Source organism: Lutra lutra, chromosome 3, assembly GCF_902655055.1.
Source record: "Lutra lutra chromosome 3, mLutLut1.2, whole genome shotgun sequence".
Classification (NCBI taxonomy): Eukaryota; Metazoa; Chordata; class Mammalia; order Carnivora; family Mustelidae; genus Lutra; species Lutra lutra.
Window position 1 is genome coordinate 144,048,434 of NC_062280.1, and position 13,965 is coordinate 144,062,398.

Sequence of the window (13,965 nt, forward strand, 5' to 3'; positions counted from 1 at the left end):
AGGCCCACTCAGGACTGACCGAGCTCTCCGCCCAGCCTCAAAGGCCGGGCCTCCAGGCAGCGCACCCACAGAGCAGAGAGGCCTACTGAACAGAAATCCCCTACTCATGCACAAAACAAACTGAACAGACCTTATAATTTGTGTCTTTTCCTTACTGCACAAGTAATACATGTTTATCTAAACTGTATGTAAGAAAAATGAAGAAAGTAACCATCACTACCACCCAGAGGGGGGATTCACTTTCACACTTTATATATGTGGGGAGATACATATATATATCCTCCCCAGGCTTTAAAGTCACCTGCTTTTTAAGGTATATTATGCTTTACATATAATAATTTATATATACATAAAATTATAAATAAATATATCATAAAAAGCAGTTGACATATAATACATATATTACATTCTTACATGAACACATGTAAGAATTCATACTTATAGGAATACATTTCATGTTATTAAATTTTCTACAGATCATTTTAATAGCTACATCGCTCCGTATTGTATTTGCAAGCCCTAATATTGTTAATCAATTCCTGATTATTATTAATCATTCATTGTTTCTGATGTGGTTTTTGTTACTTTTTCAAACAGCACTTAACTAAACATCCTTAGGGCTCAATTTTATCAGTGACCTCTAATTATTTCCCAGAATCCATCCCGCAATCTGTTGCTAGGTCAATAGACACTAGCCTGCTTCTCCCAGTGCCCACCGGGCCCCTGGCAGGCCTCATCTTTCCCTGGCTGTGAGTATTTGGAGTGATTTCTCTCACCCTAGGGCTGACATTTTTCCAATACCATTCCTGCGATTGCCACCTTTTCCTGAAGTTGGGTTTTATTATTTGACTATGGCCTCCTTGTGCCGTTGTTAGAGGTGGCTGATTCTCACGTTCTCTGAGGTCCATGTGGTGTCTTCGCTTGCTGACATGACTGCAGGGCCATAACCAACTAGGTTCAGAAAGTTAAAAATCCCGGTCATCTGCATCATCACGACATTGACCTAGAAATAGGACAACATTATTTTTCTGGATCTGATTCCATTACCACCTGCAAGCCACTCAGGCAGCTTGAATTTTTAAATCCCAATCTCATTACATACCACCTACATCCTAAGAGCTGTCTGTTCTTAGCACTCAACACAGGCATTTATGCCCCTCTTCCTCAAACCAGATGCATCAACCAAGGTTCTTCCTACCCTTGTGGAAGGTTCGCTGGGGCACTGGAGAGGTAATGCCTCTATCGCTGGGAAACTCTCTTTGGTATGTGCTTCTGCCATAAAGCTCCCTCTCAGAATCCTAGTATCCCTGCTGTTGAAATACCCAGTGTAATTCTAATTCTGAAAAATAGCATTCGGGCCATTTCTTTTGCACAGTATGAACCAAGCATTCTTAACATGTCCCCTGTATGCACTGGGCCTTTGTAAATATATTACCCACGACAGTGGGACAAATACAATGCTGTCAAGTGAATGGAACTGTGTATAAAGCAAAAGCTTTGAAAATAAATGCCCTGCTAGCAAAACATGGAAAGGCACTGAGAAAACTGTGGAGGAATGCTAAAATGCCTTTAAAGGCACATGGAAGAATGTCTTGGTATGTGAAAACCCAGGGTACCAAGCCACACTTCACAGAACATTAAATTAAGCATTAAATTAAGAAGGGGTCTACAACAGGATTCGGAACTTTTTAAAAGAATTTACATCAAGATTTCTTAATGTGGAACATTTTTGCCAATACGTTTAAGATAGAAATTTGTTGAGCCCTGCGCACAGGAGTGCCTTCCTGACCCCTAGCAAATGCTCAGGACATGCAAACGGAGTCAAGTTCAATTTCATTCATTTCATAAAGTCAGACACACATGCACACATGCATGCATGCACCTGCATTTATTTTTAGAAACATCTTTTAGAAACTAATTGGAAATGGGCCCTAGAAATGACAAATGGGCTTTTATTGCTTGGGTTGATGGATTAATTGCTAGAGACTAGTGGGGGAGCACTATGTCAAGGAAGATTGTGAGGACCAATTTTGCCTCAGCAAGAAAGAGAGCCAACTAGTGATGCCTGCCACAGGATCAGATGGGGACTGAGGAGCGGGAATGCCATGTATTTGTCTGTTTGGAGGTAGGTGTGAGTATATCACAAAGAACACTCTTTCCTTCCCCTCTCAGGAGCTTACCTACCTGAGTTTGAGGGTCAATTCTCTCCCACTTCTTAGGGCATGACCTTGGGCAAGTCACTTAACCCCTCTGCATGGTTTTCTTAACTATCAGGGAAATGTCTGTTCATGTCTTCTGCACATTTCTTGATTGGATTATTTGTTCTTTGGGTGTGGAGTTTGAGAAGTTCTTTATAGATTTTTGGATACTAGCCCTTTATCTGATATGTCATTTGCAAATATCTTCTCCCATTCTGTCTATTGTCTTCTGGTTTTGTTGACTGTTTCCTTTGTTGTGCAAAACTTTTGATCTTGATGAAGTCCCAATAGTTCATTTTTGCCCTTGCTTCCCTTGCCTTTGGCGATGTTTCTAGGAAGAAGTTGCTGCGGCTGAGGTCAAAGAGGTTGCTTACTGTGTTCTCCTCAAGGATTTTGATGAACTCCTGTCTTACATTGAGGTCTTTTATCCATGTTGAGTCTATTTTTGTGTACAGTATAAGGAAATTATCCAGTTTCATTCTTCTGCATGTGGCTGTCCAGTTTTCCCAACACCATTTGTTGAAGAGACTGCTTTTACCATTGGACATTCTTTCCTGCTTTGTTGAAGATGAGTTGACCATAGAGTTAAGGGTCCATTTCTGGGTTCTCTCTTCTATTCCATTGATCTATGTATCTGTTTTTGTGCCAATACCATACTGTCTTGAGGATTATGGCTTTGTAATAGAGCTTGAAGTCTAGAGTTGTGATGCTGCCAACTTTGGTTTTCTTTCTCAACATTCTTCTGGCTATTTGGGGTCTTTTCTGGTTCCATATAAATTTTAGGATTATTTTTTCCATTTCTTTGGAAAAAAGTTGATGGTATTTGGATAGGGATTGCATTAAATGTGTAGATGGTTCTAGGCAACATATACATTTTCACAATATTTGTTCTTCCAATCCATAGGCACAGAACATTTTTCCATTTCTTTGTGTCTTCTTCAATTTCTTTCATGAGTATTTTATAGTTTTCTGAGTACAGATTCTTTGCCTCTTTGGTTAGATTTATTCTGAGGTATTTTATAGTTTTGGGTGCAATTGTAAATGGGACTGACTCCTTAATTTCTCTTTCTTCTGTCTTGTTGTTGGTTTTTTAATTTATTTTATAAATATTTGATTTAATATTTAATATAATTTTTAATATAAATTTATTTAATATAAGTAAATATAAATATAAAATATTTATTTTATATCCTGACACTTTATTGAATTCTTGTATGTGTTCTAGCAGTTTTGGAGTGGAGTCTTTTGACTTTTCCACATAAAGTATCGTATCATATCATCTACAAAGAGAGAGTTTGACTACTTCTTTGCTGATTCAGATGCCTTTTATTTCTTTTTGTTGTCTGATTGCTGAAGCCAGGATTTCTAGTACTATGTTGAATAGCAGTGGTGATAGTGGGCAGCCCTGCCTAAAGAGTTCCTGACCTTAGGAGAAAGGCTCTCAATTTTCCCCATTGAGAATGATATTCGCTGTGGGTTTTTCATAGATGCCTTTGATGATTTTGAGGTATGTACCCTCTATCCCTACACTGTGAAGAGTTTTGATCAAAAAGGGATGCTCTACTTTCTCAAATGCTTTTTCAGCATCTATTGAGAGTATCTTATGGTTCTTGTTCTTTCTTTTATTAATGTATTGTATCACATCAATTGATTTTTGGGTGTTGAACCAACCTTGCAGCCCAAGAATAAATCCCACTTGGTTTTGGTGAATAATCCTTTTAATGTGCTATTAGATCCTACTGGTTAGTATTTTGGTGAGAATTTTTGCATCCATGTTCATCAGGGATATTGGTCTGTAATTCTCCTTTTTGTTGGAGTCTCTGGTTTGGGGATCAAGGTAATGCTGGCCTCATAAAATGAGTTTGGAAGTTTTCCTTCCATTTCTATTTTTTGGAACAGTTTCAGGAGAATAGGTATTAATTCTTCTTTAAATGTTTGGTAGAATTCCCCTGGGAAGCTGTCTGGCCCTGGGCTCTTGTTAGTTGGGAGATTTTTTTGATGACTGCTTCAATCTCCTTACTGGTTATGGGTCTGTTCAGGTTTTCTATTTCTTCCTGGTTCAGTTTTGGTAGTTTATAGGTCTCTAGGAATGCATCCATTTCTTGCAAACTGCCAAATTTGCTGGTGTATAGTTGCTCATAATATGTTCTTAAATTGTTTGTATTTCTTTGGTGTTGGTTGTGATCTCTCTTCTTTCATTCATGATTTTATTAATTAGAGTCCTTTCTCTGTTCTTTTTGATAAGTCTGGCCAGGGGTTTATTAATCTTGTCAATTCTTTCAAAGAACCATCTCCTAGTTTCATTGATCTGTTCTACTGTTCTTTTGGTTCTATTTCATTGATTTCTGCTTTGAATTTTGTCATTTCTCTTCTCCTGCTGGGTTTAGGCTTTCTTTGCTGTTCTTTCTGCAGTTCCTTTAGGTATAAGGTTAGGTTGTATATTTGAGACCCTTCTTGTTATTTGAGAAAGGCTTGTATTGCTATATACTTCCCTCTAAGGACTGCCTTTGCTGCATACCAAAGATTTTGAACAGTTGTGTTTTCATTTTCATTTGTTTCCATGAATTTTTTAAATTCTTAATTTCCTGGTTGACCATTCATTCCTTAATAGGACGTTCTTTAGCCTCCATGTATTTGAGCTCTTTCCAACTTTCCTCTTGTGGTTGAGTCCTAGTTTCAAAGTACTGTGGTCTGAAAATAGAAAGGAAATGATCCCAGTCTTTTGGTACTGGTTGAGACCTGATCTGTGACCCAGGATATGATCTATTCTGCAGAATGTTCCACATGCACTAGAGAAGAATGTGTATTCTGTTGTTTTGGGATAGAATGTTCTGAATATATCTGTGATGTCTATCTGGTCCTGTGTGTCATTTAAAGCCCTTATTTCCTTGCTGATCTTTTGCTTAGATGATCTGTCCATTTCAGCGAGAGGGGTGTTAAAGTCTCCTATTATCGTATTATTGTCTATGTGTTTCTTTGATTTTGTTATTTATTGGTTTATATAATTGGCTGCTCCCATGTTAGGGGCATAAATATTTGAAATTGTTAGATCTTCTTGTTGGACAGATCCTTTGAGTATGATATAGTGTCCTTCCTCATCTCTTATTATAGACCAGCTTAAAATCTAATTTATCTGACGTAAAGATTGCCACCCCAGCTTTCTTTTGATGTCCATTAGCATGGTAAATGGTTTTCCACCCCCTCACTTTAAATCTGGAGGTGTCTTTGGGTCTAAAATGAGTCTCTTGCAGACAACATATCAATGGTTCTTGTTTTTTTATCCAATCTGTTACCCTGTGTCTTTTGGAGTATTAGCTCATTTACATTCAGGGTAACTATTAAAAGATATGAATTTAGTGCCATTGTATTGCCTATAAGGTGACTGTTAGTGTATATTGTCTCTGTTCTTTTCTCGTCTATGTTACTTTTAGTCTCTCTCTTTGCTTAGAGGACCCCTTTCAATACTTCCTGTAGGGCTGGTTTGGTGTTTGGAAATTCTTTTAGTTTTTTTTGTCCTGGAAAATTTTTATCTCTCCTTCTATTTTCAATGACAGCCTAGCTGGATATAGTATTCTTGGCTGCATATTTTTCACATTTAGTGCTGAATATATCACGCCAGGCCTTTCTCGCTGGCCAGGTCTCTGTGGACAAGTCTGCTGTCAATCTAACACTTCTACCATTGTATGTTACAGACCTCTTGTCCTGAGCTGCTTTCAGGATTTTCTCTTTGTCTTTGAGACTTGTAAGTTTTACTATTAGATGACAGGGTTTGGACCTACTTTTGTTGATTTTGATGGGGGGTTCTCTGTGCCTCCTGGATTTTGATGCCTGTTTCTTTCCCCAAATTAAGGAAATTCTCACTATAATTTATCCCATTATACCTTCTGCCCCCCTCTCTTTCTTCTTCTTCTGGGATCTCAATTATTCTAACATTGTATCATCTTATAGTATCACTTATCTCTCAGATTCTCCCCTCATGATCCAGTAGTTGTTTATCTTTTGCTCAGCTTCTTTATTCTCCATCATTTGGTCTTCTATATCACTAATTCTCTCTTCTGCCTCATTTATCCTAGCATTTAGAGCCTCCCATTTTTTATTGCACCTTATTAATAGCCTTTCTGATTTCGACTTGGTCAGATTTTATTTCTCCAGAAAGGGATTCTCTAGTGTCTTCTATGCTTTTTTCAAGCCCAGCTCATATCTTTATAATCGTCATTCTGAACTCTAGTTCTGACATCTTACTAATGTCCATATTGACTAGGTTCCTGGCAGTCGGTACTGCTTCTTGTTCCTTTTTTTTTTTTTTTTTTTTTGAGGTGAGTTTTTTCATTTTGTCAGAGAAGAATAGAGGAATGAGAGAACAAAATGCTAAAAAGGTAACAACCCCAGAAAAAACACACTAAACCAATCAGAAGAGACCCGAAACCGGGGGAAGAGAAAGGGGGGAAAAAGAGTATGATCAAGCTGATGAATAGGGCAGAGCCACACACTAGATTTTGGGTGTATTTTGATCTGTTAGAAGAAACTGCAAATAAACAAACAAAAAACAACAACAAAAAAACAGAATGTGACCAGGCAGGAGACTAGAGCAGAGTCATATGCTAGATTTAGGCATATTTTGGTCTGTTAGAAGAAACTGTATCCCAAAATTTTAAAGAAAGAAAAACTTATAGATATATAAAACATAAGGTTAAATACAATGAAGGGATAGAATATGACTATAAAAATGAAAATTAAAAAGATTTTTTAAAAGGTATTGATAAGATAAGATATTGGTTAAAATAGGAAAGAGGAAAAACAAAAAAACAGAAAAAGAAAAACATAAAGAAAATTCAAAAATTTAACTTTGAAAAACTGAAGAATTATGGGAAAAAGGCAAGAATTCTATGTGCTATATTCCTCTAGCTCTGGAATTCCGCAGTTCTCATTGATCAGTGAACTTGGTCTTGGCTGGATGTCTTTGCTGATCTTCTGGGGGGAGGGGCTCTTGTAGTGATTCTTAAGTGTCTTTGCCTGAGGAGGAATTGCACCGCCCTTGCCAAGGGCCAGGCTAAGTAATCTGCTCGGTTTTGCTCTCAGAAGCTTTTGTTCCCTGAATGCTTTCCATAGAGCTTTGGAGGACAGGAATGAAGATGGTGGCCTCCCAATCTCTGGCCCATATGAGCCAAGAGCTCAGGGCCCCACACCTCAATATGTCCTCAGAGAAAAGCAATCACTCCTGTCTCCCTGGTCTCCAGCCACACTCCAAGCTCACCCAGCCTGTGACTGAGCGTTTCTATCTCTGATGCATGGCCTGGTTTGGAGTCTCCAAACCCAGCAGATTCCTGCTGTGTGCTCCCGCACCACTCCTTCTGGTGAAAGAAGAGGGGTGTCTCCCCAGATCTGCCAGTTGTGGGGTCCCAGATCAAAAAGCAGTGGTTGACTGTGCCTCAGATCACATTCTATGGTAACCCTGAGCTGAGAGCCCACTCCTCAGCTCTGTCTCTGCAGCCAGCTTCCCTGCTCCAAAATGTGGCAGCTCTGCCACACTCAGGCTCCCCTACTTTTTTTGTGACTCCGAGGGTCCTGAGACCACACTGTCCCAGCAAGGGTTCCACCCTCCACTTAGCCCCAGAGCAACATCCCTCCATGGAGAAGACTTCTAAAAGTTCTGATTTTGTGCTCCGCTGCTCTAGCCATTGCCAAGAGCTGGCTCATGGAGGCTCTACCCCCTGCAGTCTATCTTCTGGTATATCACCTTAGATTCACTTCTCCGTACATCCTACCTTCCAGAGAGTGGTCACTTTTGCTCACAGAATGGCTGCTATTCTTCTCTTTGATCTCCTGTTGAGTTCATAGGTGTTCAGAATGATTTGTTAACTATCTAGCTGAACTCCTGGGACCAGATGAAATTTAGGTCTCCTACTCCTCCACCATCTTCTGTATTTTACTTTTGTAACAGAATTGTGTCTTCAATATTTGCCCATATTGGTTAACCTTTGTAGATATCATTTTAAGAGCCAAGTAATATTCCTCAATAATATTCTGTGTCATGGGTAAACTGCGGATAAGTATAAGTGTTGAACATTTAAGTTCCAAATTTCAATTTGTGGTTCTCATTTCTTGGCTACTTCCACTGGGCTGGGCTCTATTATTAGAATTGATGGCTTATTCTCTCCCAATTGTACATTAAATTCTTGATGTATCATTCAAGGCAAATAGATGATTAAATGACACAAACAGAGTTTTTTAAATTAAAACTCATTTAAAAATATTTAGATCCTCTGAACCTCTGTTACCTCTTCTGTACAGATATCCTTCATCTCATGACACAGCAAGGCTTCTGTGATAACCCAAAGATTAACAAAGGAAACTTGAATTTCCAAAATCCATGATTTTATGAAAATTACCTCTTGAGTTCTTGTTGACTTTATAAAACTTAACCTTGTAATTTCTCAGGGAAACCATTAAGAGAGAACACTAATAAAAAGTGAAAATAAAGGAATTCTATAAACTGGGGCCTCTCTACCCCAACTCCAGCATCACGCACTTAACAACACATTTTTAATTAGAAAAAAAAGATACTTTCTTTTTTCCCCCAATACTGTCTTTCTGTTCTTTTTCCAATAGAATTCAAGATTACTTCTTCATATCAAACCCTGCCTCATCTTATCTCAAGGTAATGGTTTCGTTTTGGGACAAATCAGGTGGAAATCCATGCTTGAGGATGATGCTGCAGGAGCCTTTGCAGACCCAGGATGGGAATAGGGGGGTGGGTGGTGCGGAGGTACAGGGTTCAGGCTCCCTGAGGAAGGAGGGATACAGGTTGGGGTATCTCCAGGAGTCACACAGAAAGGACCTCCTGCCATTGTCTCCTCTGCCACTCAGCTACTCACAGGGTGAGGGACAGGTCCCAAGATCCAAGTCTGGGGCACCCAGGACTATAGAGATGAAAGAATAAGAGCTATCTGAGTCTGCACAGAAGGTCTCAACCAGGGAAAGAGAGCAAGGGGCTTGTGGCCATGCTCGCAGTGAACAGAGGGATGAATGCCCAAAGGAGAGTTGCCATCTTCTTTATTCAGGCATGTTCCCAAGGTCTCAGTCACCCTTCAGTGAGCACTCATACAGGGTTTGGCGCATGCAAGACAGTCACTAGCAAACCTATGGAATAAATGAGTCAGTGCCTCCTATGTGCTCAGCTCTGTAGAAACCAAGGTGAGGGGTACCCCAGACTTCCAACTCACAGACCTCATCCTTGTGTGTCATCCCCTACAATCCCTCCCCTGAGAGTGACTGCAGAGTATTTGTATCCACTGGTGAGGCGGGTTGGCACTGGATATGAAGAAAGCACAAGGCCAGTTTGGTTATGGTGAGAAGCTGGGATGAGATCCCTTCTCTGCTGCATAGGCAAGCGACAGGCTACTACTTGTGGGCCACCCCTCAGCCCGGTGAGGCCAACCCCCATCACTGCTCTCCACCAGCCCCTGAGCTCCATGCTTCACAATCCTGGGGGCTCAGCAACATGGATCAGATGGCACTGCCCCCACTGAGCCAACACATAAGAGGCAATGGCTCTCTGGAGGCCCCCTCACCTCAGTCATGGACACCCACAGCACAGGAAGCAACAGGCCGTGAGCACGGGAAGATCCGTGACTGAGAACAGGGGCTCAGGAGCGAGACCACTCGGGTTTGAATCTCAGCCAGCGGCATGCCATCGGGCAGCCACATACACTCTCTGTGCCTCAGGTTCTTCATTGCTGAAACAGGGACAGGAAGAGTTTTAGCCTCATGAGGCTGTGGTGGGGACTCGATGAGTATTAGCTTGTGGGGCTCCCTAAGAGCAGAGGTTCAGACATGCTATGGGTCACTGTTAGTCCCGTTCCTGCTTCCTGCTCCCCGCAAGCCACCACATGGAAACTTAGTAGGCAGAGAACAGGAATCATGATTCCGGGTCGGCTTCATTCTAAACGTAGGCACCCATCCAATCCTTTATCCACATTCCAGCTGAGTGGCTTTCCTGTCACGGAGGAGTTCATGGGGATCAGAGAGGCCCTGGATTTTCCTGACACCAGGTTGCTGAGAGACTGAACCTACAAACCACTTTAGGCAAAGAAGTGTACACTCCTATTTGTTTGTTAGGCAGGGAGCAGGAAAAGGGAACAGGTTCAGGTCAAGCATTTCATGGGGCCCTTATCAACAGGAAGGCCCCCTCTCCCACTCTCACACACATGCACAGAAGATCCCCCAGCACACACCAGACCCCTTCCCCTCTGTGAAACAGCTGAAGAAGCAGGCCTGGAACCATCCAATCTCCCCAGGATCCCACACCCTTCCATTGCAGATGGGGCAGGGAGTTGGAACCTGGCCCAGGTAGACCAGAACCCCAGTCCTGCTTTCATAGGTGCCCCCAAAAAACCCCACCATGTCCCAGCCCAAGGGAGGTGTGACGGGGAGGATGCTGAGTAAATGTGCATGAAGATGGCAATGACCAGATAGGCCCACTGTTACCTTAAATGTGATCTCTCAGTGTGTTTGGCAGCTCTGACTTCTCAAAGTCCTTTGATGGAGACTTGCATGACCTCTTTGGGTCCCAGAGACCCATGCAGGGAACAGACCCATCTCCGAAGGGCCACTGCACTGCTCCCCTCACCAGTAAGAACAGCAGAAGCCAAGAATGCACTTGCCTGCTCTCACTTTGTCCTCCCTGGCAGGGACCTGTAAGGGAGGTATGACTATCAAAAAGATGCAGAAACGTTCAACAGTTACCCAAAGTTACTCCTCTACAGTGCAGGAGCCAAGATTTCAGCTGGTGTCACTTGACACCAAAGTCTGTGTTTTTTCTACCAAACATAGTCAGTGCCCATTTATATGGCAGGCATTTTCCCTTACCCTTGTCTCTGCCATTTCAGCCAGTTTACATGAGAGGACTTCAGGGCTGAAACACCCCAAAGACTGCTCTCATCCCTTTAAATGACAGGTTTTTGCCCCCAGCTAAAAGCCAGAAATTCCTGAAGAAGAACACAGTGCGGATCTATGTGTTGGGGTCGTCCCTTTGGATCTTAAGCTACCAGATGGCAGGGCGTCTGCCTCAGAGCCAATACTCTGTCATCAGGCCCTGTGGAAACTTTTCTCGATAACGGTGGTATTTGTAGTGGGCAGACTAGAGGGGACAGACCTCGGTGCTTGATTTTAAGCTGCTGCAGCTTCTACTCTGGTATTTTTCCCACTCTACCTGAGGCAGCGGTAAGGTAGGAAGGGCCACTGGGATGGGCAGGGTCGTGCACCACAAAGGATGGAGGATGTTCTAGAACATTAGACTGTCAGTTATGGAAGCCTGGGCCATTGGCCTTTGAAGGCATCCAGAGAGCCTTTTCCAGTAAACGAAGTGGCAGTTGGCAATGTGGGGTTCTGCTGCCCGAAATGGCGCAGGGACCTATTCACCATCACTGACTTGCAGTCCCTTCTCACCTGTGACATCCACCATCTGGGGCAGGCAGAGTCTGCAGGAGCTGGAGAGTAGCCACCCCACCGTCCCCGCAGCCCATAGCCCCAGTGCCTAACCTGGTCCCTGCCTGGAAGTTGAGCTACCCGTGTGCTCACCTCTGACAGGAGCTCAGCAACCAACCCTTACGAGGAGACCATGCTCTTCTCTGTCCCACCTTCCATCTCTGAACTTCCCTATGAGATTCCGTATGATGACACAAGGCCTTCTACCTCGTACATGCAGCAAGACAGAGAACTTCTGGCCTGGCAAGACCAGAGCACGCAGACAAAATGGATCTATGAAAGTAAGTGGGGGATGGGGAACTACACCCTGCCGGCCATCACATGGCGGGCCGGAGCGGGGGGGGGGGGGGGGGGGGGGGGGGATGCATTCCATGGGTGTGAAATATCACAGCTTGTCTATTGCTTCTCATGTTAATGCTATACAACGACTTCCTGTGCCATTCGAAGTGGTTTCTTGGGTAAGAAGTTAAGCTCCTCTCCTAGCCCTGCTCCCCCCTTCCTCCACCCCAGAGCACCCCTCAGGGAAACATCAGCAAAGGGCTGAAACAAATACCTTTTCCAGTCTTTCCTTCTCTTTTCATTAGTCTTCTTGTTCCTGCTCTATGGGAACATGGGCCCCATTTCCCTCAGGGACACAGGCCATTACCTTTCCAGATTACAGACGGGTTCCTTGGGGTGATGGGCTGTATCCAGATGGTCATGTGGATAGTGGCAAGCGGGACTGTGTCTCAGCAGGCAGTCAAAGCCGGCCCCGATTCCGAACAGGCCAAAACCATCTGTAGTTTGAACTTTTGGAGCCACAACTGGGAGGCACTCAAGAGAGAGTGTGGCAAGATTGCATTGAGAATCTTAGTCCTCTCCCCAATTAAGCCCAAAGTCCCCTCACCCTCAGATCCTGGGATGCAAGATGGAGCAGCATTGCTTACCATTATTAGTAATTTAAATCCTGCCTTTGTAAGATTGATCCATCACGGGTTCACGGATTCATTTCACAGCTGTAGTCACGGCAGCGGTAAATTAGAGTCCCCCCCACCAACTCACTTCCCTGCCCACACCCGTGCCTGCTCTATTTTGTAGCTCGAATGTGGTTCCATGGAATTAGGTGCCAGAAACCCAATGAGGGAGGGTGGAAAGGCAGAGGGCAGGCCCACACAAGCCCAGAGCTCAGCTGCATGGGCAGCCCAGGAGAAGGACTTTACAGGCAAAATCAGTTCATGTGGGACTTTTGTCAGCATGTGCGTTCCGGTGGGGCCCTGAGAACTGGAACCATTTCAAAGTCAATAAGCATAACAGCTGGGAAAAATCCGAGCATTTATCTAAATATTCATAAGCAGGATTCTAAAGTCATTTAGCGGGTAATAGCCTGTAAAGTGCTGGTGTTAAGCTTGAAAGGATGTGGGAGGGGAGGGGATAGAGAGAAGAAGGCTGGAGTGAGGGAATGGGGGGCCCCAGAGCCCATTTATCCCCCTGTGGGCCCACCTCCAGAGAGGCAGCCTCCAGCGGTCAGTTTCATTTGACCTGTTTGTTCACGATCCTTCTGGTCCCTAAGCTTAATTTCCAAAGCAGGTCATGTCTGAAGCTCACTGGGGTTTTAAGCACTCTGCATATTTGGTCTGGAGGGGCATGTTTTGCAGCTAAGTGTCTTTCTAGGCCTGAGTTCCTTGGAGCCAACACATGGTTAGTGCTTAGTAAAAGTCTAGCCATCCGCAGAAAATGCCTACTGATCAAATATCGCAACAGGGGTGGTCTGGACCGAAGGTGTGCTCTGTCAGAGCCTCTGAGCCACCGTCACACCCCAGGGTCCTGCAGTTATGTGAGGGGATGGTGGGTAGAGAAGAGATTGAAACACAAGGAAAAACAAGCAATTCTCTAAAACTCATGGAGGTTTTTCTTTCCCTTTCTACATTTGGTTTGCAGTCTGTCCTTTGGAGGGCATTGGTAATAGTCGGGCAAACCTTGCCTCTGACATATACATGATTGTGTCTGGGCAACAGAATGGGGCAAACTGATGACAAAGATACTTCCATCTGAGTGTTAAAGAGTTGTAAGAGAAAAACCCAGGAAGGATGGAGCTCCGGGAAGGTAGAAGGTCTCAAAACCACATCCGGAGGCGAGAGACGAAGGGGACGTGGGGAAAGCGATACGAAGGGGGGTGGGGATGGAGGAAAGCCAGTCCTTTTGCAGCTGGAATACAGGACCCTGAAGATTTCCCAGCAGGAGAGATGCAAAAAGGAATCTGCTTTCAGGCCAGGGCAGAAGCAACCCATCCACTTGGTGGAGA

General features: G+C 43.5%; 1 protein-coding gene across 1 annotated transcript in view; it reads left to right on the plus strand.

Annotated features, from left to right (window-relative positions):
- Positions 1-13,965, plus strand: part of ERICH6B (glutamate rich 6B) — a 63,489-nt gene that overhangs the window by 17,119 nt on the left and 32,405 nt on the right. Inside the window, exons 4-5 of the mRNA XM_047723516.1 lie at positions 8,808-8,856; positions 11,787-11,965. Coding sequence (XP_047579472.1) covers positions 8,808-8,856; positions 11,787-11,965 — 228 coding nt within the window. The remainder of the gene's footprint in view (positions 1-8,807; positions 8,857-11,786; positions 11,966-13,965) is intronic.